Consider the following 27,996-nt stretch of genomic DNA (forward strand, 5'->3'; position numbering starts at 1 on the left):
CATTTATTTAGTTGCAAAAGCTACACCTTTTTCAACATTTTTGGATAATTGTTCAATAGCTACTTCTAATAATTTCTTTTCATCATCATTAACTTCATTTAAAATTTCATATTTAACTTCTTCAATACCATTTTTACCTAATACAACAGGTAATGAAAAGAAATCTAAATCTTTAACTAATTTTTTAGCTTCATTAGCTCCTTTAATTGATGAATCTAAATTTAAAAAAGTACATTCAATAATATTTGATTCTCCATTAACAGCTTTTAAAATTGATTCAGCTAATTTATAACCTGCATAAGCCATTGATAATGTAGCTGATCCAGCACCATTTTTAGCTTGAACAACTTCATCACCACCAAATTGAACTCTATGAATTAAAGCTTTCTTTTGATCTTCATTTAATTCATCATAATATTTCTTAGTTTTACCAATTGAATATAATGGAACAATAGTTTCACCTGAATGACCTCCAACAACATTAACATTAAAATCACCAGGTTTAGTTTCTTTTGGAAATAATTGTGAAATAAAAGTATTTGCTCTTACAATATCTAAAGTAGTTACACCAAATAATCTTTTTGGATCAAATGTTCCCGCTTTTTTAAAAGTTTCAGCAAAAATTGGAACAGTTGAATTAACAGGATTAGAAATAACTAAAACAAAAGCTTTTGGACTATTTTTTGCAATACCTTCAGCTAAACCTTGACAAATTGATGCATTAATATTAAATAAATCATCTCTTGTCATACCTGGTTTTCTTGGTACACCAGCTGGAATAATAACAATATCTGAACCTTTTAAAGCATTTGCTAAAGCAGTTTTATCTTCTTTTGATTCTGGTAAAAATGATTGAGTTGTTGAATTTGAATTAATATGTCCTAAATCTGCTCCAACACCTGGTACATTAACAACATCAAATAAAGCTAATTCATCAACAATTGGATTTAATTTAACTAATAATGATAATGGTTGACCAATACCACCAGCTGCTCCTAAAACTGCTACTTTAACCATTTTTTATTTATTTATTAATGTATGTAATATATGTATATAATGATTCAAAATAGATAAAAGTTCAATTGACCTGAATTGAATTTAGAATTGGATTGAATGATTTGATTTAAAAAATTTTGAAAAATTTATAATTGGACGAAAAAGGAGTGAGGGATATTATTCTGTATTTATATATTAAATAATGTAGAACAGTATGCATGTGCGTGAGGACCCCACATAATTTTTCAAAGAAAACTAACTAAAGTTTTTAAATCGAGAATTACGCATCCCGTGGTCAACCGGAATGCGCAAATGAAGTTCCGAGATTAAACTCATGAAATAGATTCAGGATTTTGCAATAACATTTATCAATATTCAACAGTACAATTATTAAATGAGACTTTAGTCGAGCTTTAATCGCACTTGTAAAAGGTTTAAAGTCAAAGTTAAAGTAATCAATTTCTCGAACAAGCTTCGTAGTCCCATACATCTATCTTGATCTTTAATGATCTTACTATCGTCAATTGCGTGTGAAAAGACTTCTACTTAAAAATTTGACCATTTATCAAACATGTGGCTAATGATCTTATTGAGACTTTTACTTCTGAAGCTGATTGAAGTAATTTTTTCAATAACTGATTAAATTTTCTGAAGTTTAGAAGCAAATATTAAACAAATCTAGGTGAAAAATCGATCTTAGATAGAGATTTAAGATTTCTAGTCAATATTCAAAACAGAACATTACATATGTACTTATTTTAGCCTAAATTGTTGGTTCAAATAAGCTTAATTATTATTTAAATATTCGATTTTAGAATTTAGTTAACAAATTAATTAGGTCGAGAAAATTAATACTCTATTCGAGCAGTGATCGACTGAAAAAAAATAATTTTGACCGATAAACTAAATTTTTACTCCGCAATAATTGCTACATTAATCTCCTAAAATGATACATCGATTAATAGTAATGATGTCACACTTTAATTTTGATCTAAGAAATAATTCATCGTAGTTTAAATTATCTTACACTAAAAATAATAATCTTACTATCTTTAAATTTCTTTTATCAAATAATCATTCAAATTTTATTCACTTAAAATTATTGAATGTTACCAATCTAATTCATCAAATTTAAATTTTCAAGATAGATTGATTTGATAAGTTATACACCTATTATACAATTTATGATAAACTTATTTTCATACAAGAATTGTTAGTCAATCATCATATTAAATTTTTTATAACGTATCACATAATAGTCCATTTTCTTTATTAGTTGATTAACTCATCATAGACTTATATACATCCATCATACACTTTTAACAAAGATTAATATAGAATTGCAAATAGTATCATATACATAAACAACCAACTCAAACATGTCTCATCTAGATCCGACATCTCCTACATCACCAATATCTCCTAAATCACCGAAAACTTCATCATTATCTTCACCATCATCTATTGATGCAAATTTAAAATCACCAAATTCAAGAAGAAGATCAAGTATTAATTCAAATGAAGAAGATCCTTATGCTTTAGCAGAAAAATATTATGGAGATCATAAAAAGAAAACTTTTGGAAAAGATAGTCCATTATCAAGAGTACGTACATTTAGTACTTTTGAATCTCAAACTACAAAACATGATTTTTTGAAAAAATTAAATGAACAACATCCCATAAGTGATACAATTAAAGAACAATCTGAACCTCCAAGTTCTAGTGGATCTAAATCACCAACTCCTTCTGCAACTTCGACATCAACTTCTTCATCAAATACTTTACCACAACCTACCCCTGGTAAAGTCAATTTTAATTTAAATATTGGTAAAGATAAAGACGAGCATGAAGAAGATGATGAATCACCAAATGAAGTCCATCCTACAAATAATAATGAAATTATACCCAAACCCATTAACAATGATCAATTCTCGAAAATAAATCTTTCTCATGAATCATTGAGTTCAGAAAATGAAAGAAGATTTATTAGACAAAATACTGAACAAGCTTTGAAAAAACCATCTATTGTTCCATTATATGAAGATGAATCTCAAGCAGTAACTCCAATACAAAGTAATAAATTACATTATAGAAGAGCTTCATTGGATGATACTATTATTCGACCTAAGAAATATTATATTAGTGATGTTCAAGAAACTTTAAAAGAGTTATTAGAAAGTGAAGATACTGATAATAATTGTCAGATCACGATTGAAGATACCGGACCAAAAGTTTTAAGATTAGGTACGGCAAATTCAAATGGGTATAAGTCAGCATCTGTTAGAGGAACTTATATGTTAAGTAATTTATTACAAGAATTAACAATTGCTAGTAGATTTGGAAGAAGACAAATTGTATTGGATGAAGCTAGATTGAATGAAAACCCTGTTAATAGAATGAAAAGATTAATTTCAACATCATTTTGGAAAAATTTAAGTAGACAAGTAACTAGTGAAAATATTGTTGAAATGTCCAAAGATACCAAAATCAAAGAAACTTGGGTTGATGAAAATGGAGTGAAACATGAAGATCAAGAAAGCCATAGAATATACGTACCTTACAATAGAAAAGATCAATATGACTTTTTTATGAAGATAAAAAACAGTAGGGATGATATTCATTTAGATGTTCAATATTTACCCAAAAAAATAGATGCTGATTATATAAAATCTATTAATAAAAAACCAGGTTTATTATCCTTAGCTTCAAGAGTTGACCCAAAAAACCCAGACAATTTAATCAGTTGGCCTTATGTTGTTCCAGGTGGAAGATTTAATGAATTATATGGTTGGGATTCTTATATGGAAACTTTAGGTTTATTAACAGATGTTTCTCCAAATAAAAATTTGGACCATTTAGAATATGCAAGAGGTATGGCTGAAAATTTCATTTATGAAATTGATCATTATGGTAAAATATTGAATGCAAATAGATCATATTATTTGGGTAGATCACAACCACCATTTTTAACAGATATGGCATTAAGAATTTTTAACAAAAGTATGGAAGTTATACCTGAAGAAATGAATGATTTACTTGATTTTTTGAAAAGAGCAACTTTAGCTGCAATCAAGGAATATGAAACAGTTTGGTGTTGTCCACCTAGATTAGATAAAAAAACAGGGTTATCATGTTATTATCCAGAAGGTAAAGGAATTCCACCAGAAACTGAAGCATCACATTTCACTGCAGTTTTAAAAGAATATGTCGATAAATATGGTATTACTCAAGAAGAATTTATTGAAAAATATAATAATGGAGAAATCATAGAACCAGATTTGGATAATTATTTCCTTCATGATAGAGCAGTTAGAGAATCCGGCCATGATACTTCATATAGATTAGAAGGTAAATGTGCTTGGTTGGCAACTGTTGATTTAAATTCATTATTATATAAATATGAAAATGATATTGCATTCATCATTACAACTTTTTTCAACGATAGATTAGAAGGTAAGAATGGAGAATCTTATTCATCTGATATATGGCTCAAGAGAGCCACTGAAAGAAAAGCAAATGTAAACAAATATTTATGGAATGAAAAAGATTCAATGTATTATGATTATAACGTTCATGATGAAAAACAAGAAGATTATGAATCAGCTACAACGTTTTGGCCATTATATTCAAAATTAGCATCAACTGAACAAGCTGCTAAATTAATTGACAATTCTATCCCTAAACTTGAAGAACATGGTGGATTAGTTGCAGGTACTTTAAAATCAAGAGGTGAAGTAGGATTATCAAGACCTTCCCGTCAATGGGATTTCCCATTTGGTTGGGCACCTCAACAAATTTTAGCATGGATTGGTTTAACTAATTATGGATATGATGGAATTGCAAGAAGATTAGCTTATAGATGGTTATTCATGATGACAAAATCATTTGTTGATTATAATGGTGTTGTTGTTGAAAAATATAATGTCACAAAGGGAGCAGTTCCACATAGAGTAGATGCTGAATATGGTAATCAAGGTTTAGATTTCAAAGGTGTTGCAACTGAAGGTTTTGGATGGGTTAATGCATCATATTTATTTGGTTTAACATTTTTAGATCTTTATGCTCAAAGAGCTTTGGGTACATTAACTCCACCAGATGTATTTTTTAGAAATATGCATCCAACTCAAAGAAGAAGTTATCAATGAATCACGTAGTATAGACTTATATAGGTTGATGATGAATACATATCGTAATGAAAACGTAATTATGCATTCGGTAATCGACTGTTAAAATTCTCGCTATCTCCGTTGTAGCATTCTATTTTCCACGAAAAAATGTAAAACAAAATTTAAGTACGATATGAAAAAATCACCATCGAGTTAGCAACCAGATTTTTGAGTCCAATTGTATGAATTGCAAACTACAAATTCCAACTTCAACACATTGATTATAGAATACCAAAACTTGAATTATCCCAGCAATGCTAAGAAGAATAGTCGCTAAGCAGCGACAAATACTAAGACCTTCATCAACTTCACTAGCATCATTTCAATTACACACAATACTTCAATATTCAACCAATTCATCATTCCAAACCGCAGTTGAAACAGCTGAAAAACTTGTCTCACCTCAATCAAGTACATCATCACCAAAATTTCAAGATCCATTTTCTATTGTAAGTCATGAAATGTCTAATTTAGCAAAATCGATTGCAAATCTAATAGGTTCAGGACATCCAACACTAAATAGAGTTAGTTCATATTACTTTGAAGCTGAAGGTAAAAATGTTCGACCTTTAATTGTATTAATATTGAGTAAAGCATTACTGAAAATTCCAAGACTGGAAAGAAATAGAATTAAAATTGATGAATATGATGTTACTGAACAAGAACATATAAATGGTACTCCAAAACCTGGACAAGAATATATTGCAGGAAATAGTGTAGATGATAGTTTAAGTCCATTAAATATATTACATGGAATTAATCCTCGAATTATTTTGGATCCTTTAAGTAAACCAATGGACAAACTACCTGAAATGGATAAATTAAATGGTATATTACCAAAACAAAGAAGATTAGCAGAAATTGTGGAAATGATACATACTGCTAGTTTATTACATGATGATGTTATAGATTTAAGTGATTCAAGACGAGGTAGACCAAGTGGTAATATAGCATTCACTAATAAAATGGCAGTATTAGCAGGAGATTTTTTATTAGGAAGAGCATCAGTTGCAATTGCTAGATTAAGAAATCCAGAAGTTATTGAATTATTAAGTACGACAATAGCGAATTTAGTAGAAGGAGAATTTATGCAATTGAAAAATACTGTGCTAAGTGAAAAAGATAATACTATTGATAATGATGGACAAATTAAAAATATTCCAGAAGCAACTGGTAAAGTACCAACTGAAAAACATGAATATGCTGTGAATGAACAAGATATTGTAGATCATGAAACAAATGTACAAGCAGCATTTGAATATTATTTACATAAGACATATTTAAAAACTGCATCATTAATGTCAAAATCTTGTAGAGCAGCAGCAGTATTAAGTGGAGCTAATGAACCGATTATAGAAAATTGTTATCAATTTGGTAGAAATTTAGGATTATGTTTTCAAATAGTGGATGATATGTTAGATTATACATCATCAAATTCAGCATTTGGGAAACCAAGTCAAGCAGATTTAAAATTAGGTTTAGCAACTGCTCCAGTTTTATTTGCATGGAAACAAGAACCTAAATTGGGAGATTTAATTGCTAGAAAATTTAAAGAACCTGGTGATGTTGAAATTGCAAGAAAAGCAGTACAAAAATATGATGGATTAGAAAAGACTAAAGAAATGGCAAATGAATATTGTATGGCTGCTTTAGCTAATTTAAGAGCATTACCTGAATCTGATGCTAGAAGCTCTTTGGAATTGTTGACAAACTCGATCTTAACCAGATCCAAATAATTTATCTGGCATAATATGTAAATAGAATTAATTTAAAAGCATATAAAGTATAAATATACATGGATAGAGAGAATAACTTGTAACATTATGTTGTAATCGATTATCATTAAATAAGTAAATTAATACTCTTGTGACGTGATCGAGAGAAAAAAAACTTTTGTAGAAAAGATCTTACTAGATTGATTTTATCATCAAAAAATCACACACCTTTAACAATCTATCAACAAATCACATAAATAGAATATACAATGTCAGCGGAAGATACCAAACCAACCACTACAGAGGAATCATCAACCCCCAAACCACCAACTTCAAATGTATTCTCAATGTTTGGTGCCAAAAAAGAAAAAAAACCAGAAGATGAAGTAGCCAAAAAGGAAGATGAATCCAAAGATACAAAAAAAGAAGAAGAATCTTCAACAAAAGATAAAGAAAATGATGATGATGATAAAGCCGAAGAAGAAGAAGCTGATGTAGAATTTACACCAGTTATACAATTAGATAAAAAAGTAGATGTTAAAACAAATGAAGAAGATGAAGAAGTTATATATAAAGTTAGAGCTAAATTATTTAGATTTCATGGTGACTCCAAGGAATGGAAAGAAAGAGGTACAGGAGATGTCAAGTTTTTAAAACATAAAACAACTGGTAAAACAAGAATTTTAATGAGAAGAGATAAAACATTAAAAATTTGTGCAAATCATTTAATTAATTCTGATTATGAATTAAAACCAAATATTGGAAGTGATAGATCTTGGGTTTATAATGTTACTGCTGATGTTTCTGAAGGTGAACCTGAAGCTCAAACTTTAGCTATAAGATTTGGTAATAAAGAAAATGCTGATTTGTTTAAAGAACATTTCGATGAAGCTAAAAAAGATAATGCTAAAAAGGATTAATTGAATTGTATTTAAAAGTAAATAGATGAAATGACTAATTTTTCTTTTGCATTGATGATAAAATTATTGTCTATGGTTGAGTTATTCAAGTTTTTCACACATGTTTCAAAATTGTAAAAATTGAAATATGTGCAACTTCTGTGTGGTCTCAGCGTTCTGGACCGAGATTGGGGCTAATTTGACTCAAGCTTTTCGACAAAAAGAACGTGTTTTTACCTCGATCTCGTGTTGTAACGCATGTTTTCTATCGCACGTGTTGATAACCTCTATCACAATAAAAATAATAATATTATGTTTCCTGCAACAAATCTAATATAATTTTACAACCAAAATATTTTCAAATTGAATCCATCATTTTAATGATAATGATTAATTGAAAGTGAAAAGCTAGTGATCGTTCCAATATATTATTAATTTACCATTAAATAATTGTTTCCTTTAATTAAATTTTTACTAGATCGAAATGAAATATGGGAAATATCTTGCATCAAGACAATTAGAATTACCAGAGTATTCAGGTCATTTCATAGATTACAAGGCATTAAAGAAGTTGATAAAACAATTAGCATTACCAGCAAATCATAGTAATCATAGTTCAATAAGTTTATCCTCAACAAGCACAACTACAAATGGAGAAGTTCTAAATTCAGAAATACAACAATCTTTAAAAGAGAATAAAGCTACTTTCTTCTTCAGAGTTGAAAGAGAATTAGATAAAGTCAACTCTTTCTATTTAGAAAAACAAGCTAATTTATCTATCAATTTAAATTTATTAGTATTGAAAAGAAATGAACTTTTCACCAAATCTTATGAATATTTAAATCAACATCATTTGAATAATAACAATGGACAAAAACAAAATTCTAACGTCATTGATTCTTCAATTAACTCAAATTTTAAAAATTCCATTTCATTTTTAAACTTATATCAAAATTTTAAAAAGATTCATCAAGATTTAATAAGGTTACAACAATTCATAGAGTTAAATGAAACTGGATTTTCTAAAGTAGTGAAAAAATGGGATAAAAGATCAAAGTCACACACAAAGGAGTTGTTTATAAGTACAGCAGTTAGTGTTCAGCCCGTATTTCATAAAAATGAAATTAATGAATTGAGTGATTTGGTGACACAATCATTATTTGATATTGAAAGTATAATGGATGGAGATTATTCATGTTTAAATAATTATAGCAGTTTAGCACATAATGGAACCCCTATCAATGATCCGAATGTAGGTAGCAACGATTCACAAATAATCACCAGTCCAGATCAACTGCAGCAACTGCAACAACCACTTTTCATCAGACAATCATCGATATCAAACATTCAATTAAACAACAGTGAGGTTGATGAACTATACTCAAGTTTTGTCAATGTTGCTACAATCAAAGATCCAGATTTGTCATTACTAGCTAGATGGATTGATAAAGTTAATGGATCACCAAAATCACCGAATGAAAAATTCAATCCGGAAGTTAAATATAAAGTATCAAAAATATTTTTGTTATCAATAGCCAATTTGAAAATTTCAGATTCATTTCTTGAGTCATTTTTGAATTCCATTAACTTTGATATTAATTTTACTTTTGTTAATGATGATTTTAATAACAATAAGACCGTTTTACATGAATGTTGTTTCATACCACCAGCTTCAAACCATGAGAGTCATGTTGTCATAAATAATGGAGTGAAAGTTATAAGCTCAAACGATTCGATAAATCATTCAAGGACATTCATTGTTGAATATATTATGAAGAATTTATCACAAGATGAAATAAAAGCATTATTGATACGTAAAGATTTTAATGGTAGAAATTGTTTACATTATGCAGCACAAAATAATAGAGGTGATTTATTGGATATTATAATTGAATCATTTCCAAAAGATCATATAGATGAAGTTGATAATGAATCTATGTCACCACTACTTCTAGCGATTAAGCATGGTCATTTACATATCATCAAGAGATTGGTACAATTTGGAGCAAATCCGTTCCCAAGAACAAACAAAGAAATTTTACAATATTTACCTATTAATTATGCATGTAAATTTGGTGATTATAAAACTTTAGAATACTTACTTTCAAATGAACCTTCAACCGAATTAGTCAAAACATTGGTTAATCAACAAGATGTCGAAGGTTTGTTACCATTACATGTGGTTTCAAGAGCTGGTCATTATAAATTAATCAAATTATTAATTCAATACGGAGCTGAGATTAATCAGACAGATGGATTTAATAAATGGACACCAATATTTTATGCTGCAGCTGAAGGTCATGTAAATACAACTCAAGAATTAGTTAAATTCGGTGCAAAATTGGACATTGTTGATGAAGATGGATATAATGTATTATATTATTGTGTTGTTGAAGGTCATATTGGCGTAATTAATGAACTTTTAAGCTATCATCAGAAAAATTTTGATCAGGAGAAGCAAAATTTAGTGGATGGAGTTAATTTAGATACTGGAAATTCAATGGCCATACTAGATACAATTGGAGATGATGATGATTCAGATGGAGGATCGGTTGATAAAAATAATGTTGATAATATTCCAGATTTACAATTACCACCACCAATTTTACCATTACGTCGTTATGGTCATAATTTTTTGGAACAAAAAGTACTTATTGAATTAATTTTCCCACAAGATGATCAATTATTTATTAATTTATTTAATTCTACCACTGATTTAAAACCTGGTAGAATCACATTAACTTCAAATATATCAGATATTGTACCAAGAAATATATTATTACCATTAGAAGAAAAAAGTAGTAATAATAAATGTGTTTTTCAAACTGATGTTGATTCATTAAATGAATTTCGTATTGATTTTGAAATTTTTCCAAAATTTGGTACAAGATTAATTGCTAAAACTACAGCTTTATCATTTCAACATATTGATAAAACTTCACCTGAAATTAGTTCAATTGAATTACCATTATTTGATTTAAGATTAAGAAATATTGGACAATTGAAATTTAATTATCAAATTATTTTCCCATTTTCAGGTACTTTATTAGAAACTTCAAAATTTGATACATATTGGAAATCATCAACAAGTTTTGTTAAAAATAAACAAACATTAAAATTAAATGCTGCAGGAGGTTTATCACCAAACAACTTTTTATCACCAAATGCTAATGCTGCTATTAATGCAACAAATGTTTTAAGTCATCAACAACTGCAACAACAACAACAGCAACAACCACCAGCACAATCAGATATAGCATCTAGTTCATCTATAGTAACAGCAACTTCATTATCTGGTGAATATTTAAGAATTAAAGTTTGTTTATTAAATGATGGAACACCAGTAGTTTGTCCTCATTGGTCAATTGCAATTACTGCAAATATTGATTTGTATTTACCAAATTTATCATTACAACAATTAACATCAATAACAGATGATTTATTTGATTATTCAAAAGTAATACATGATTTATCAAGAATGACAGTAAAAGATATTGATTTAATAAAAAAATTATTAAGAATTATTTATTTACCATTAGATATTGTATTAGATATTTTAAGTCCAGATATAAATTTAAATTTAGAATTAATTTTCCCATCATTTTATGAACTTGAGAAATTACCATTTATAAATAATATATCAAAAAATTTAAATAATTTTATTGATTTTACATTAAATGATGTTTTTAATCATATAAAAACAAAATCTAAAATTTCAAAAAATTCAAGATCAATAATTTTTTTATCATCAAATTCTTTAATTTGTAAAATTTTAAATTGGAAACAACCTAATTTTCCTGTTTTTTTAATTATGAATGGTATTACATTTAATAATAAGTTAAAAAAATTTGAACAAAGATCAACTAATGGATTATTAATAGAAAATGAAGACCATCAAAGTAATGATGATGATACCAATACAAATAATGAAAATATAACAACTTCTTTAAATAATTATCAAGAATTAATAATTAGATCAATAAAAGAAGCTGTTAATTTTACAATAAGTAATAATTTATTTGGTTTAATTACATCAATTCATTTATTAAATTTAGTTCCAAAATTAATTCCTTTAATTAGATCAAGAGGTTTAATTTTAGTTGCATCAAGTGATTTATTAGATAGTTATAGTAATTCTCATTTATATAATAATAATGGTGGTGGTAATGATAATATTGAAAATGATAATTTAGAAAATGAAGATGAAGAAGAAGAAGATGAAGAAGAAAAATTAAAAAAAGAATTACATAGTTATACAAAAACTGAAATTAATGGTTTAAGATTTGATGATGTATTAAGTTTTAAAGAAGATATCACTATGTGAGGTGAAGACAATAATTTGTTTTAGACTAATGGATTAAATATTAATAAACACTTTATTCACTCATAAATCGTTTCATATTATTAATTAATAATTATATAAGTATACTTACTGTTACTATTTACGACGTCTTGGAGGAGGTGGAGGTGGAGGAGGAGCTTTTTTTCTCATTGCTTTTTGTTTTAAAGAATTTATTGAATTTAAAGAACTTGAACTTGAATTTCTTGTTGATGAAATTCCATTCAGATTATTATAATCATTTCCATTATTCATGTATATTTGTTGTTTTCTTTTTTCTGATATTGGTAATTTTGGTAATGGTTTTTGAATTAAATATTCATTTGGTAAATCCAAGATATTTGAATCTTCTTCATTTGGTGGTGATTCTTGTTTGGGATCATTATTATCATCTTCATCATCATCATTTTCATCTTCTTCTAGATCGATTTGTTTTGAAAATTGATTTAAAAATACATTATTATTATTCTCCATAAATAATGAATTCTTCTTGTTATGTGTATGTGATTTGGTGGATTTTCGAGATAACAATTTTTCACTATTTTTACGTTCTAATTGATTATGTACAGTTGTATGTTTATGATAATCACTTCTTGAAGATGATCGAACTGATGCGATTCTTGTAAAACTTTTTAATGTTTCCGTAGTTGAATTTGAAAGTTCTTCCAGAGAACTTAATGATTCATTAGTTGATTCATTTGGAAGTGAACCATTTTTCTTTCTAATTGATTTTTTTAACCATTTAACATTCATACATTTTGAAGCTAAATTTGAAATAGTTTGACTTTCATTATTATTATCTTTATTTACATTAATAATAGTATTACTTAAAACATTTAAAATTTCTTGATTTTTATAATTATTACATTCACTTAATTCTGAATATAATAAAATTGGATGCAAAACTCTTAAATAAGTTGAAATTAAATTTAATTCATTATTATCTAAATTATCTAATTCTCTTAAAAAAATATCCAATAAAATTTTTAAATCATTTTTATAAATTAACTTTGAAGTATATGATGTTGTGAAAACAAGATATAAAAATTTCAAAATTAATAATTTTATAATTTTACTTTCTTCTCGATTTAAATGATATATTAGTAAATTTATAAATCCAACAATATTTGATACATTTGATTTGTGATTTTTATCATCATTATGTATTAATTCTTCAAACACTTGATTTTTATTATTTTCTTCTAATTTATATGATATCATTAAATATTGTTCATTTATAAGTAATAATAATTTCAATTCTTCATAAGCTACTAATTTACTTTCATTAAAATCATTATTATTATCATTATCATATCCATCATCATCATCTCCATTAATACTAGTTACAGTATAATTATTAAAATTTTCTGATGATAATAAATCTTTTATTATAGTAGTTATAATTTCATTATTATTAAAAGTTAAATCAATAAATTCTTTTGATGATAAATATTCAAAATAAAATAAATATTCAAATATAATATCACAACTAAATTTTAATATAACAAATGAAGATTTATTTTGTGATACTGCTTTAATTTGAATATTTATAAATTGTGAAATAATTGATATAAATCTTGATTGTTGTAAAGTTTTAAATACTTCATCAACATTTATTAATTCAATAGCTTCTGAAGTATTTGATGATGCATTACTCAGTACATCACTAGCTAGATCATCATTTGTGTTATTATCAATTTCATTAGAAGTATTCTTTAATTTTAATAGTAGTAGTAAAGTAATACATAAAAATTCTTTTAAACATTCACTTTCATAACCAATTTGTTCACTAACTTCAACATAATTATAATCTTCGCTAGTTTCATCATTTTGACTGATTTCATTTTCCAATCTGTACTTAGTAACTGTAGTAAAAGTTGCTAAAAATGCTAGAATTTTAGCAATACAAAATTTATAATTTTTAACAAATAAATTTGAAGTTAATAATTTTAATGATATAATTGATAAATCTTGATATGTAGGAGTTATATCATTATTATTTATATAAATATTATCAATAATACATTTTATAAAAATTGAAAAATTTTCATTACATTCTTGTGAATCACTTATTCTTAAAATTGTTGATATTTCTTCATAAAAATAATCTTTTGTTGATAATTGTTCAGGTTCTGGTATTGAAGTAATTGAAAAAGAAGTAGTTGATGATCTTAATATTGGATTTGGTGATGAAGAATGTCGCTGTTGTTGAATTGTTTTTGAGTTATTATAATCCTTATATTCTTGATTCTTATTTCCATTATTAGTTGAAGAAGTATAGATATGAAACATAATATTCTTTTCAAATGTTATTCAGCAATTGTTTGTTCTTTCTATATTAGTGACATTTGTTCAAGGAAGTTTTATGTATAAATTGAATTGAAGATAAGCAATAGCACTAGGTGATGATATATTTAAGAAAAATTTGGTAATTTAAGTTAAGCTTTGTTTTAATGTTACTCTAGTACAATCAATTGATGATGGTTAAACTTGTTGATCATAATTTCTTCTTCTTATGTAAATAATTCTTAATTTTTATTCTACTAACAAAAAAGAGTAACAAAAAAACATCGGCCCGATTTTAGTGCAAGGGTATGGATATGTCAACCCAAATTACACCACGCTATGGTTGTAAAATATTAATAACAAACACAAGTAACACTGTTCAATGTGGATAAGGTATTCAAAAAGGTTAAGAAAATTTTAAAGCTTAATTTTATAAATGTAACAGATTCATACTAATACTATCTTAAATTATAATGATGTCATTCTTTATCATTACAATTCTCTCATCAATTTCGACTCAATTTGACTTTCTATCAACACATCTCACTTTAGATTAAAATCAATTCCTTTTATAACATCATTGTGATTAATCAATTGAAAAAAAATTTCAAACTTAGTACGTGACAATATAGATACTTTGCCTGGATTGGTAAAGAATTTGATTTTAGATAACAATAACAATAACAATTGTTGTCTGAATTCAAAATTTTTACCAGATCCCGATAAAGCATGTATATTATTATCACATACTAAGCTTGAAAGTTCCAAATGACATCACAATAATGTTTTTAATTAAGCTATTGGATAAAACCTTTGTTGATATCTATTGGTAGACTTGTGATAATATCAGTGTTCTTGCTTCAAAGAATTTGTCCACTAAGGTGTACAGGTATAATGAAAAGAAACTTTAATTGACGAATCCCCTAATGACCAATATTGTGGAAAAAATTCTAATGAAGTAATGAGCTGAGTGTGAGGTTTATGAAAGTCTAGGTTTTTGAAGAACTGTATTAATAACAGTGTAGTCTAATGTATGATTGATTTGGTTGTTGATTGAGTCTTTGATTCATAATTAAATTGAATTAACAATTGAAAGAATTCTCTTCATGTATTTTGAATTCCAATTCAAGGAATTTCAGCAACTATAAATAATAATTTGAATCCATAATATCTAAGATCTTTAAGCCGATAGGCACTTAAACTGATACTCACTATTGTATTGTCTAATTAAATAATAGATATATTCAATTCAACAATTTTTTGTAAGAATATTTTCGATCCCTTAAAAACGTTCAATAAAATTGATTTCGGTAAATACCGAGAATGACATCAAATACATACTATCTCATCGATCTCAACTATTTCACAGATAACTACAAGTTCGAATATTTAAATTTTGTTTTTTTATTATTTATAATAACCTATATCTTATAAACTATACAATACAATACGATGGATTTAATTCTCTGAAATTTATGAAAGAAAGTTACCAGTAACTTATTCTTTCATAATTTCAAACAGACAAATAAATTATTACAATTTAATTTATAATTTTTCACCTGGAATAGCTCTTCCAATAGTTGTAACATCATCATAAATTAAAGTAGTAACAAAATCAGAATATTTTTCACCAAGAGCTTCAGGTGCAAAATATTCAAAAGCTTGTTTAAATTTATTTCCTGGTTTTGCATTTTCTGTTAATTTTTTATATTCTTCATCTAATAATTTTTTAACATAAGCTTTATCAATTAATTTTCCTGTATTAGTTTTGGCACCATGAGTAACCCATTGCCAAATTTGAGTTCTTGAAACTTCTGCAGTTGCTGCATCTTCCATTAAATAATTAATTGGTACACAACCAACATTTCTTAACCATGCTTCAATATATGATATACCAATAATAATATTAGCTCTAATACCAGCTTCAGTAATAACACCACCTGGTACGAAAGGTGCTAATAAATCTCTTTGAGTAATTGGTTTAAAAGGTTCTTTTGGTGGTAAATCAATTTGATTTGGACCTTTCATATGTTCATTAAAAACTTTTAAAACAACTGGTACTAAAGCAGGATGAGCAACCCAACAAGAATCACAACCTAAAGTAACTTCTCTTAATTTATCTTTTGTAACATTTTCAAGGGCTTTTCTATTTCTTTCTTCATCTTCTTTTATTGGAATTTGAGCAGCCATACCACCTAATGCATGAACTTGTCTTTTATGAGTAGTATGAACTAATAATTTAACATATGATGACATGAATGGAGCAGCCATTGTAACTTGAGATCTATCTGGTAAAATAAATTCAGGATGATTTCTTAAACATTTAATATATGAAAAAATATAATCCCATCTACCACAATTTAAACCAGCAGAATGTTCTCTTAATTGATAAATAATTTCATCCATTTGGAAAACTGCAGGAATAGTTTCAATTAATACAGAACCTCTAATTGTACCTCTTTTCATACCAATATAATCTTGAGAATAATTAAAAATATCATTCCATAATTTAGCTTCTAAATGATGTTCCATTTTTGGTAAATAAAAATAAGGACCAAAACCTCTTGCTAAAGTTTCTTTTGCATTATTAAAAAAATATATAGCAAAATCAAATATACCACCTGAAACTGGTACACCATCAACTAAAACATGTTTTTCAGTTAAATGCCAGCCTCTTGGTCTAACAATTAAAGTTGGAATATGTCTTCCCTTTGATAAATTTAATTCATATTTTTTACCATTTGTTTCAAATTTTAAATTTCTTCTAACACCATCATATAAATTAACTTGACCATCAACTAAATTTTTCCAAGCAGGAGTTAAAGAATCTTCAAAATCAGCCATATAAGTAGCAACATTTGAATTTAAAGCATTAATAACCATTTTTCTATCAGTTGGACCAGTAATTTCACATCTTCTATCAATTAAACCTGGAGCTAAAGGAGGACCAGTCCAAGTTTTATCATCTCTAATATATTGAGTTTCTGGTAAAAAATTTGGTAATTTACCTTGATCTCTTAATTTTTGTTCTTCTTTTCTATTATTTAATAATTCTTGTCTTTTTGATTCAAAACCTCTATGTAAAGTAGCAACAAATGCTAAAGCTTCTTGAGTAAAAATATGTTTTGCATTATCTGGAATTGGTCCTAAAACTTGAACTCCCTTAATTTTTTCAGCTACAGTTGGAAATGGTGATGACATATTTTATTCTCTATTCTATAATTTGATTTGATTGATTGATTGATTGATTGATATATCTATGTTTCAAAAATAAAATCTAAAAATGAAATTAAGTTGAAAAATAAATTAAAGTTAATAACGTGGAAAAGCAATTGATTTTTATATCTTTAATTCGACAATTAAGGATTAAATAGAAAATAGAAAATAGAATGTGATAAACTAACTTAAGTAACTACCAATTGAGAATGCAATATTACCCCGGATTCTCTGTAGTTCAGTACGCTAAGATTAATACTACACCGAACAAAAAAAATATTTCAAACCGTCGCACGCAAAGAAAAAAATTATTGATATTGTACTACTAAAATTCAATTTTCGCATCAGAGGAAGTAACGTTTTTGACTCGAGAAATGATGAAAATAGAACGGAGCGGCTATGATACTTTGACTCTGTTCAGATTGGGTAATTATTAACGGACTTTTAATATGGAGATCTCAAAACCAACTATAACACCTTATCGATATCCATATACTCTATCAGACTCAATCAGCCCAGTAAAGAAAAGAACTAGATGGCAAGTGGTGTGTTAAGATATATTTCAATGAACAAATCGAAGTCAAAAGAGTATGCGATAATAATACGCCAACATCGGAGTCTTATTCACTTAGATAATAAATCTGTGTCGGTATTATGATGAAAATTTCAAATTTACTTTCAACCGAGGGCATACAAAATAGAAGATTTTGAATCATGTTACTTTTGTTTTATTTTTCAATGTCGAACAATTATACACGACTTTAATGTTTTATAACGGTCTTTTAAATTCAAGCAATAATGAATAGAATAACCGCTTGAATTATTATTACTTTTCCATTTATCGGAGTATAAACTAAACTCATTTTTTAATAAAAAAATTGTATAAAACTATGAAATTACAGGAATGATTTACTTGTTGTTGATGTAAAATTTGATAGGGGGATAAAATCAAACTAAAACCCTCGATATTATTCATTATGTTAAGCAGTTGTTAACTTTTTGAAGTTCTATCATTCATTGCTTTTTTAATTGCAAATAGAAAAATAAAAAATCTGGATTTGCAATTGAAAGAGTTATGAATGAAAAACTTTTTTGAAAGTTTAACTTAATAAGTTAGTACTGCTTTTGAGTTAGTGATTTGGAGTTTGGTTATTTGGAATAAGCACCCTACAATGGGTAAAAACTCAGTATAGGACTAAACAAAGCCAAACACTTGACAGATTGAGTGCATCATAGAATTATTTGGGATATGATTTATTTTCAAGAGATTAGTGCTCATTAAATGTGCTTTCTGTGAACAATATTTGCAAAATGTGATTCTTCAACATGCATATATCGAAACAGTTTTCAAACAATTTACTTTTGATTAGAATACAAATATATATATTATGATACAAACAAAGTCCATCATCATTATGCAATTATCTCAAGTTTTTGTTATTATGTGCAATTTGCTCCAAAAAATTATCAAATTTAAATTTGATCAATTTCACCTTCATATAAATTTAAAACTTCTTTTGCCCATTTACTATTTTCAAAACCATTACCCTTTATAGCACCTTGTAAACCTTGTTGTTTATTAACATAATCAATTCTTCTATAACTATTAATATTTTTTCTTAAAACAAATTGATAACAAGTAGCAGTACCATTTCTACTTGCAACAACACTTGAACTTAAAAAAAATTCCCAAATTCTAAACCATTTTATACCATATTTATTTACAACTTTATTTTTATTACCAATCCAATTTCTATACCATCTCCATAAAGTAGCAGAATAATGAACTCCAATATTATCAACACTTACAATTTCAAATCCAACTGATTCCATACATGAAGCAACAAAACTTAATGGAGTAGAAGCATCAGCCCCTGGAAAAATATATTTATTCATAAATAATCCCCATTCTAAATCTTCATATTGCCAATTTTTTCTTAATCCAGAATATTGTAAAAAAAATAATCCATCATCATCTAATAAATTTTTACATAATTCCATATAAGAAGTTAATTTTCTAATACCAACATGTTCTGCCATTTCAACTGAAGTAATTTTATCATATAATCCATTTGATTTTGTTGAATTTGGAGCATCTCTATAATCACAACAAACAATTCTACTTTGTTCAGGGGATATACCATATTCTTGTAATAATGAATTACCCCATTTTGTTTGATTTTTTCCCAAAGTTAAACCAGTTACATTTGCACCATATTGAGTTGAAGCATAAGTAGCCCAAGTACCCCAACCACAACCAATATCTAATACATAATCCCCCTGTTGTAAATCAATTTTTTCAGCCATAATTTTTAATTTATTATCTTGTAATTCTTCTAAAGTTTCTTCTCTTGTTGGATCACTTATAACTCCAGAAGTATAAATCATTCTTGGTCCTAAAAACCAAGTATAAAAATCATCACCACGATCATAATGATCTCTAACTTGTTCTTCATCTTGAGATTTTGAATGGAAAATAACTTCAGGAATCATTTCAGTTAAAAAAAATCTAAATAATCCTAAAGTAAATTGAAAATTTGCCCAATCATGTTTATATTCCATAACGTCCAAAGCATCACCTTTAAAACTTACTTTTCCATCAAAATATAATTCTTGAAAAGTTTCAATTGGAATTTTTTTACCTTTTCCATTATTTGAATCTTGATATTTTGATTTTAATTCTGGTGTATGATATTCTAAATAATATGAAATTGGTCTATTTGGATATTTTACTTTTTCATTAATTCTTGGACTAAAAGTTGACATTATTGTCCAATAAATCATTAATATTGGAATAGCTAATAAAATCAAAAAAAACACCCATACTTTAAAACCAAATCCTAATTTATAAGTAATATAACCAGGCACTAATCCTAAAATTGAAAACAAAATTGTATTTGAAAATGATGTTGAACCAGGACCATCAGCAGGTAATGGAGCATTATGAATAGTTGGAGAATCTGATGTTAATACTCCTGATTCATTTGTTCTTGATGGTTGTGGTTTTGCTTTGGGGGTTTTTATGAATGACTCGGATTGTAACATCTTGATATAGTCAATTGTTTATATCTATTCTTAATTCAATTGAGTTTATAAGAAAAGAAACAAACTTGATTAAACAATTGATAAAAAATTCTAAAGATTTATAAACATTGTTTTGAAAATGTTGAAAAAAAATTGTTTATAGAAAAATACACAAAAGCCAATTTTACGACGTGTTCGAGAATCAATTTATTTTGAACTGATATCAAAACCAGTGTGTGGAATGAAATGTTATGGATTAGGTAAGTCTAGCAGTCAAGACTGTTTCTATATATAGGACATGAATGATTAACTACTGAATGAAACGAATCACAATCGTTTAAAAGAATATAGTTCTATCTTACTTAATCAAAAATTATAGTGATTTTATACGACTTCGAATTGAATTGAATCGAAATTTGACACAAATCAGCTCAGCCTTGTATAAACTTTTGTTGCTTCAAATCAATATTTATATAACTTAATAAACGCAATTGTGTTTTACCTGCTATATACAGCTAAAGCCTGACTGTGTTTCACCTTCTAAATCGAGTTATCGCTAGTACTACTCTACTTTTGACAAAGTCAAATTCAATGGGTTCAAATTAAATAAACCTTAAAAGTCAGCAAATGAAAAAAAAAATTATTTATTAAAGCTATGAACATGAGTTATAGTCTATGTAAAATCAACTTTGTTTCTCAAAATTGAGCTCTAATATATAATTTACTTTTCAATAAGACATAATCTAATAAAAGATCATCATTATTAAAAAATATTTCACTAGATTTATTATTTTGCTGTTGTTGATAATCAACTACTGAATTTTTTAAAATTATTGGATTTAATTTTTTATTATCATCTTTATTCATAAACACGATACTTAATTTTAAATTATTTAAATTTAAAATTTTATTAAAATTCATAATTTTAAAAATTATTATATTTATTAATTCATTTATATTTTTTAATTTATTTTTATTTAATTTTATCAGTATATAATTTAATTGATTTATTTGTTGTTGTTTTTGATCTGATTGTATTGATTGATCATCTAATAAAATTTTTAATTTTAATATTGAATTATTTTTATTGTTTTCTATGTATGAATTTCTTTTTGATTTATGTATACTTGATCTTCTAGATTCTGGTTTATAATTCTGTTGTTGATGATGATGTTGATGTTGTGGTTCTTGTACTTGATGATGATGTTTATGTTGTGATTTATTTCTTGAAATTTGATTAGGTAAATAAGATTCAAATGAATTTAGAGTAGTATCATCATAACTCATTGAAGTTGGTGATTCTGATGCATTTGATTTATTATTATTGTTGTTATTATTTGTTTCTGAATCTTTTATTGAATATCCACTAAATGAAATTACTGTATTATTAAATTTTTCATCTTTAGTTGATGTATTATAAAATTCAGAATGTGATGGAAATTTTGAATTATTTTTTGAAAATTTTGGTGAAGAATTTGATGAATTTGAAAATTTTTCAAACGTGTGTGTAGATTTTGATGTATTGGGAGTTCTTGGTGTAGATGAAATACTTGAACTCCTACCTAATGAGTTTATATATGAATTCGAGTTTATGTTTGTTTGAATTTTAGGTTGCTCTAAATCTAAATTTAGTTTTGAAGCTTTGGCTGGTGAAGATGAGAAATTTGGTTGATTCGATTTTGTTGGAGTTTTTAGTAATTCTTTATCATTTGGAAAATATGATGAATGACGTAAATTTTCATTCTTTTTAACTTGAGATTTATCCTCGGATTTATCTTTTTCTTCTTTCCCTTCATGCCTACTGAATCTCTTCAAACTTTTACTATATCTTAAAGAAGGTGAAGATAATTTTGGAGTTGAAAAAATCGTTGATGATGAATTTTGTTTTGAAGAAGTTTGAGTCTGAGTATTTGCAGATTTTGAGTTTTTGGGTTCTTGAGTTATAAAAGGACTTGAATTTTTAGACTTTGATTTTAAATTTGGTGAAGAAATTGGGGTATTACTTTTTGATTCTGAATTTATATTATTATTTGAATAATTCTTTAATTTTAATGAAAATTTTTTAAATAATTTTGATGGTGAAAATGAACCCTTTGAAGCAATCGGTGTTGATGACGATGATAAACTTTCAATTTTAGGAGGTGGTTGTAGGTAATTCTTGTTGGATGATGATTTATTCTTATTAGATTTTTCTGGTGTAAAGAATATTGATCCTTTATTAGTATTTTGTTTAATTTCTTGTAATTGATCATCTTTAATTGAATTTATTGAACTTGGAGGAGTAAAAGAAATATTTGAAATTTGAATAGATTTATGATCATCAATGGTATAATTCTTTGCCTTAAGTTCATCTTCTTCTTCATAATCAATTTCATCATTATCAGATGAATTAAAATCTAATGGAGGAGTTGTATATAAACTCATTGGTCTTGGTTTATTTTTAAAATTAGAAGTAGGTGTTGCTAATGAAAATGAATTTAAAGATGGTGAAGTGGTTGTAATTTTTGGAGTTAATAAACTTTTATTAAGATAGTCATTTGTATTTATCATTTCAGTCATTTTGAAAGAAAGTCAGTGTAATTTTGTAAACAATGAGTGAGTTGTGGAAATGAACGACTAAATTTGGCACTCCGATGAAAATGTAGTAACTAAGTGAATAGTAAAATTAAGTTTTGTAAAATGAATAAATGAAAGGAATGAAATTTTACCTTTGAGATAGTTAGTTTGGTAATACTAAAACGTGAATTTGTGGAATATTTGATGAATTTAAATTAAATTTTTTAAGTTAATGATAAAAAACAATAGAACAGGGCGAGTATAATACAGCAAGATGGAATGGATGAAGGAATGAATGAAGGAATGAAATTGGTACAATATGAAGAATTTTAAACTTTTATAAATTAGATGGAAAAGTGTAAAGAATGAAATGAAATTTTGAGTTGTTTTATTAAAAGAATAAAGTTTTTGCAAAAATTTTAAAAAGTTACACAAAAGTCATAAGCCGCCCTTTCAAAAATTAAAATAGAAATATTTATACACACAGGCATACACATGTTTCACACAACTTTTTCTTCAATTTACAATATTTCAGGGTTCATGTTAAGAAGATCTGTTAAAACTAGAGCTATGAAATGTCAAACCAAAGAAGATAACCTAGCGACTAGAACTTTCGTCATTCTATTCTTCAATAAGATTAAAATGCTGGTTCAAAATCCCCCTTTTAAAGTTAGTTGGTTGGTTACTTAAAATAATAATTTATTATAAGATTAAATATCAAAAGTTTAAACTAAAACGCGTAATTCCCTGTCATTAGATATCAGAAAATATCATACATCGTTACACATCCAGTACGAAACTTTTTATTCAAAATTACTCAAAAAATCACTCAATGATCATCAATTGACAAAAATTGATCAAGAAATTGTAAAAATGCTCATAAATTCAACTATAATTCTAGATTTACTTAACAATAACCAATACATGTACAGTACATTGCGTTTCTTTTACTCTGAATTTTAAGTATATATACATACACCTTTATACAAAAAAGAAATAAGTTATAATACTTCATTCTTTTATTGCATTTGCATTATAAATTATTGATAGATTATTACATTAGCGAATTATATTAAATTGTAGAATGAATATAATATTGTACGTTTCAACAAAATGTTTATGGTATTCCATACTTTCGAAAACTTGGAATTAATGGTAAGATTTTGAAAGGAGGACATAGCTTGAATTTACTTGTATCAACCATATTCTGGAGCGATTAATCTTCCAACAATCACTCAAAAACTTTAAATCCTTCATGAAGAATACATTCAAATACAAAGATGTAAATTTACTTAATCTCAAATTGATTAAATTGATTAATTAAATTAACAAGTAAAAGAACTTTGCACATTCGTAAATCATTTTTTTTCGCTAATAAAGTAGAATAAGTAATAATACTTTTTATCCCCTTCCTTTTGAAAATACACAGGATTAGAATTAATTAAATCCTAAACTTGCTTTCTCTATTCCAATACTATTGTACGTTTGATTCAAAATATTAGTTCATTTATTGACTAGGTAAGTACGTTTATTCCTGCAAAAGTACTACTTTACTACCGTAAAAATATCGCAATATTTTAAGAATATCGTGTATTATTGCTTTATTTAAGTACGTATTTAGTCACATGCATGATCTTACATACTACGTATGTATAGAACAAATTTTGGGATTATGATACTTTTCATAATTTATTGGTCTTACATTAGTTTAGAATCAAGTAAGAGAATAAATTTTCATAAATATTTCATTCATTAATGTCTCTATCTGTAAAATATTCAAAAACCTATTGTTCGTTAATGTCTCATTCTGTAAATTATTTAAAGACCTATCAAAGCTAATTTACATTTATCAATATTTATAAGTGTTTTCATAAATTCAATTTCATTTGAATCATCAATTTCTCTATCATTTATTAAACCAATAATTTTTAATTTAAATGATGAACTTCCAATATCTTTACCAAGTTTTAAATTTATAATCTTTTTCAAATTTTTTAAATTTTTTATATCAGATTTTAAAATTTTAAATTTTATTATATCTTTATCAGAATTATTTAAATAAATTTTTAATTTTAAAAAATTTGAATTTGGATTTGAATTTCTTGAAGTTGGAGTAATTGGTGAGCTAACAAGTGAAGAATTATTTGAAGAATATGAGTCTCTTGGTTGTTCAATTATTAAAGGTGGTGTAATATTTGTAAAAAATTTATTAATTGATGAATTTTGGGTTTTTACAGTAATTGGTGATGTTGTTATTGATGTTGATATTGTATTTATTGAATTTTGTAAAGAATTATGTTGATTTATAGTTGATGATGTAGTCGGAGGAGTTGAAGTTGTTGTTAATCCATTATTCTCTAACAATAAATCATTTAAATTATTATTTAGAACTGGAGTTTTTGGTATATTTATTAATTGTTCAAAATCTTTAGTTTTTGTTTTGGATTGTCTTGATGAATTTTCACTCTTCTTGATATCAGTTGCTTCGTTACATTCTTCTTTTGTTTCAAAATCATGTATAATTTGACATTTTAAAGGTGATAAAACTTTTTCATTTTTTTGATTTTGATTAAAACAACAATCAATTGATGAATTATTTGTATCAATAGATAAATTATTTGAACTTAAAGTTGAACTTGATGTTGAATCTGTTCTTTTTGAATTTCTATTATCACTATTATTTATATTTGATGATTTAGTTTCATAACTATTTATAAGTGGTTTTGGTTCAAAATTTAAATTATCAATTTTATTATTTATTTCATTAATTTCATTCTCTTTAATTAAGTCTGTTTTATCATTATTTGTTTCATCTTTTTCTTTTGTTTCATTGTTTTCTCGTTCATTAACTGAGAAAGTTTCATCTTGTTCATTAATTTCTTGTTCATTAATTGAAGTATCTTCATATCCATCAATTAATGATCCATAACTCATTAATGTATTACAACTAATTGATTCAGGTAATTTTAAATGGGATGATTCTGTTTCCTGATGTTTTTGCTCTAATAGTGATTGAGAATCCTTAATTTGAAGTTGTTGTTCACAAATTACATTGGGGGTAGAATTGTTATGCGTTTCATATTCATTTTCATTTAATTGTTGTAATAATTCTTCTTCTTCTTCTTTTGTTTCAAAATTTAATTGATCTGGAATTTTATAAACTCTTGAATTTAAACTTGAAGAAGATCTTGATCTTGATTTTAAAGTTTGTGTTTGTGAATTTTTTCTTGATGATTTAATTGAATTTGGTGAATTTGGTGAAACTGGTGAATTTACAGAACTTGGTGAGTTTGAAGAATTTGAAGATTTAAAAATTATTGAATTTGGTGAAGTATTTGAATAATTAAATTTATTTAAATTCGATTTTGGAGTAATTGGTACTGCAGATGTTGAAAAAGATCTTTGTTGTTGAATAATTGGTGATATTTGTATTGGTGAAGAATTTGTTGTTATAGAAGATGAAAAACTTCGATCTAATTTTGGTAATGGTTCAGTTTTAAAATATTGATAATTTGATGATGAATTTAAATTTAAATTTGAATTTTGAATTGTTAATTTATCAATTAATATTGAATTTGTTGAAAATTTTGATATTATATTTGTTGTTGTTAAAATTTCATCATCATCATTGTAAATCTCGATAAATTTACCATCTTCAAAAATTAATTGATTTAATTGTAATTGAAATGAAGGATTATTTAGATTCAGCTTGAAAAAAGAATTTAGTTCAAAACATAATGTTCTTAATTGATTTATTACTTGTGAATTAAATTTTTTAAATTCTTCAACATTTTTTGGAAATTGTTGTAAACCCACATTATCTAATCTCTCATAAAATTGATTTAATTGTTCATAATTTCTATTTATATAAATTAACTTTGAATCATATTGAAATTTTAAACAATACCAAATTTTTTTATTATTTAAATCTTGATAAATTTCATCAATTAAACAATCAATTGGATTTTCAAAATTTTTATTAATTAAATTTTCATCCTCTATTGGTAATGTATCAATTTCATAATGATGTAACCAATCTAATGTAATTGGATTTAAAATATCATTAATACCAATTTCCATATAAGAAGCAGGAACTAACCCCTTATTTTGATTATTTTCAATATCACAAACTAATAACCAACCATTTCCAATTTTTTTAATTAATTTATAAAATTTTTTTGCCGTTATTGATAATTCATTTTGATTTTTTGATTCAAATATATATTTTGATATTAAAATTATATGATTTTCATAACTACAATTATATTTGTAAGTCTTTTTCTTTGGTGATGATTGATGAAATTTGGAATTTGTTCGATCTTTTATATGATTATTATTATTTTGATTTTGATTTTTTTGATTATATTTATAATTTTGTAAATTATATAATTCTTTTTCATCTATTGGACCTGATATAACAAGATTTTTTGATTTTTTTAAATTTTTATTCAGTTTAAATAATTTTGATCTTGAAAGTGATGAAGACATTGTGATTTGATGAGTTTTTGGGAAAAGACACTTCTTCGGGGTAAATCTCTAAAGTATACTTTGATTTTTTGAATTGAATTTAGACGATGTGAAAATTAAGTGGTAATTGCAAACTATACAGATTAATTTTGGAAATACTATGGTTAATTCTTTGAAGGGTGAATCAAGTTGTAAGTGTTGAAAATCTAGATCTTAATTTGAAAACTGGTTGTAAAATGTTTGTAAAGTGGTTGTAAAAAATTCAAAATTGTTATTTTGAATATTGGTTGTGAAAATTATATTGATCCTACTTTTGTTTTGGTATAATTGTA

General features: G+C 26.1%; 10 protein-coding genes across 10 annotated transcripts; 4 read left to right on the forward strand and 6 right to left on the reverse strand. All coding sequences in view use genetic code 12, as the record gives it.

Annotated features, from left to right (window-relative positions):
• Positions 1–3: 3 nt before the first annotated feature.
• Positions 4–1,017, reverse strand: MDH1 (malate dehydrogenase; the record flags this gene model as incomplete). Its single annotated transcript, XM_051757096.1, has 1 exon — positions 4–1,017. One exon carries the CDS (start codon positions 1,015–1,017, stop codon positions 4–6), a length of 1,014 nt encoding a protein of 337 aa, XP_051614676.1.
• A 1,358-nt stretch (positions 1,018–2,375) lies between these two features.
• On the forward strand, positions 2,376–5,141 carry NTH1 (alpha,alpha-trehalase NTH1; the record flags this gene model as incomplete). Its single annotated transcript, XM_051757097.1, has 1 exon — positions 2,376–5,141. One exon carries the CDS (start codon positions 2,376–2,378, stop codon positions 5,139–5,141), a length of 2,766 nt encoding a protein of 921 aa, XP_051614677.1.
• Positions 5,142–5,416: 275 nt separating this feature from the next.
• Positions 5,417–6,898, forward strand: KGF55_002417 (trans-hexaprenyltranstransferase; the record flags this gene model as incomplete). Its single annotated transcript, XM_051757099.1, has 1 exon — positions 5,417–6,898. One exon carries the CDS (start codon positions 5,417–5,419, stop codon positions 6,896–6,898), a length of 1,482 nt encoding a protein of 493 aa, XP_051614678.1.
• A 248-nt stretch (positions 6,899–7,146) lies between these two features.
• Positions 7,147–7,797, forward strand: YRB1 (Ran GTPase-binding protein; the record flags this gene model as incomplete). Its single annotated transcript, XM_051757100.1, has 1 exon — positions 7,147–7,797. One exon carries the CDS (start codon positions 7,147–7,149, stop codon positions 7,795–7,797), a length of 651 nt encoding a protein of 216 aa, XP_051614679.1.
• A 463-nt stretch (positions 7,798–8,260) lies between these two features.
• PHO81 (Pho81p) lies at positions 8,261–12,100 on the forward strand (the record flags this gene model as incomplete). The annotated part of the gene is made up of 1 exon (XM_051757101.1): positions 8,261–12,100. The coding sequence occupies one exon, from the start codon at positions 8,261–8,263 to the stop codon at positions 12,098–12,100; it is 3,840 nt and encodes a 1,279-aa protein (XP_051614680.1).
• A 114-nt stretch (positions 12,101–12,214) lies between these two features.
• On the reverse strand, positions 12,215–14,407 carry KGF55_002420 (uncharacterized protein; the record flags this gene model as incomplete). Its single annotated transcript, XM_051757102.1, has 1 exon — positions 12,215–14,407. One exon carries the CDS (start codon positions 14,405–14,407, stop codon positions 12,215–12,217), a length of 2,193 nt encoding a protein of 730 aa, XP_051614681.1.
• A 1,539-nt stretch (positions 14,408–15,946) lies between these two features.
• Positions 15,947–17,602, reverse strand: MLS1 (malate synthase; the record flags this gene model as incomplete). The annotated part of the gene is made up of 1 exon (XM_051757103.1): positions 15,947–17,602. The coding sequence occupies one exon, from the start codon at positions 17,600–17,602 to the stop codon at positions 15,947–15,949; it is 1,656 nt and encodes a 551-aa protein (XP_051614682.1).
• Positions 17,603–19,090: 1,488 nt separating this feature from the next.
• Positions 19,091–20,662, reverse strand: MTS1 (Mts1p; the record flags this gene model as incomplete). Its single annotated transcript, XM_051757104.1, has 1 exon — positions 19,091–20,662. The coding sequence occupies one exon, from the start codon at positions 20,660–20,662 to the stop codon at positions 19,091–19,093; it is 1,572 nt and encodes a 523-aa protein (XP_051614683.1).
• A 675-nt stretch (positions 20,663–21,337) lies between these two features.
• On the reverse strand, positions 21,338–23,200 carry KGF55_002423 (uncharacterized protein; the record flags this gene model as incomplete). The annotated part of the gene is made up of 1 exon (XM_051757105.1): positions 21,338–23,200. The coding sequence occupies one exon, from the start codon at positions 23,198–23,200 to the stop codon at positions 21,338–21,340; it is 1,863 nt and encodes a 620-aa protein (XP_051614684.1).
• Positions 23,201–25,015: 1,815 nt separating this feature from the next.
• Positions 25,016–27,685, reverse strand: KGF55_002424 (uncharacterized protein; the record flags this gene model as incomplete). Its single annotated transcript, XM_051757106.1, has 1 exon — positions 25,016–27,685. One exon carries the CDS (start codon positions 27,683–27,685, stop codon positions 25,016–25,018), a length of 2,670 nt encoding a protein of 889 aa, XP_051614685.1.
• Positions 27,686–27,996: the final 311 nt, after the last annotated feature.

The sequence above is a fragment of the Candida pseudojiufengensis genome (genome assembly GCF_024610245.1).
Source record: "Candida pseudojiufengensis strain CBS 10847 chromosome Unknown scaffold5, whole genome shotgun sequence".
NCBI classification, from domain to species: Eukaryota; Fungi; Ascomycota; class Pichiomycetes; order Serinales; family Debaryomycetaceae; genus Lodderomyces; species Lodderomyces pseudojiufengensis.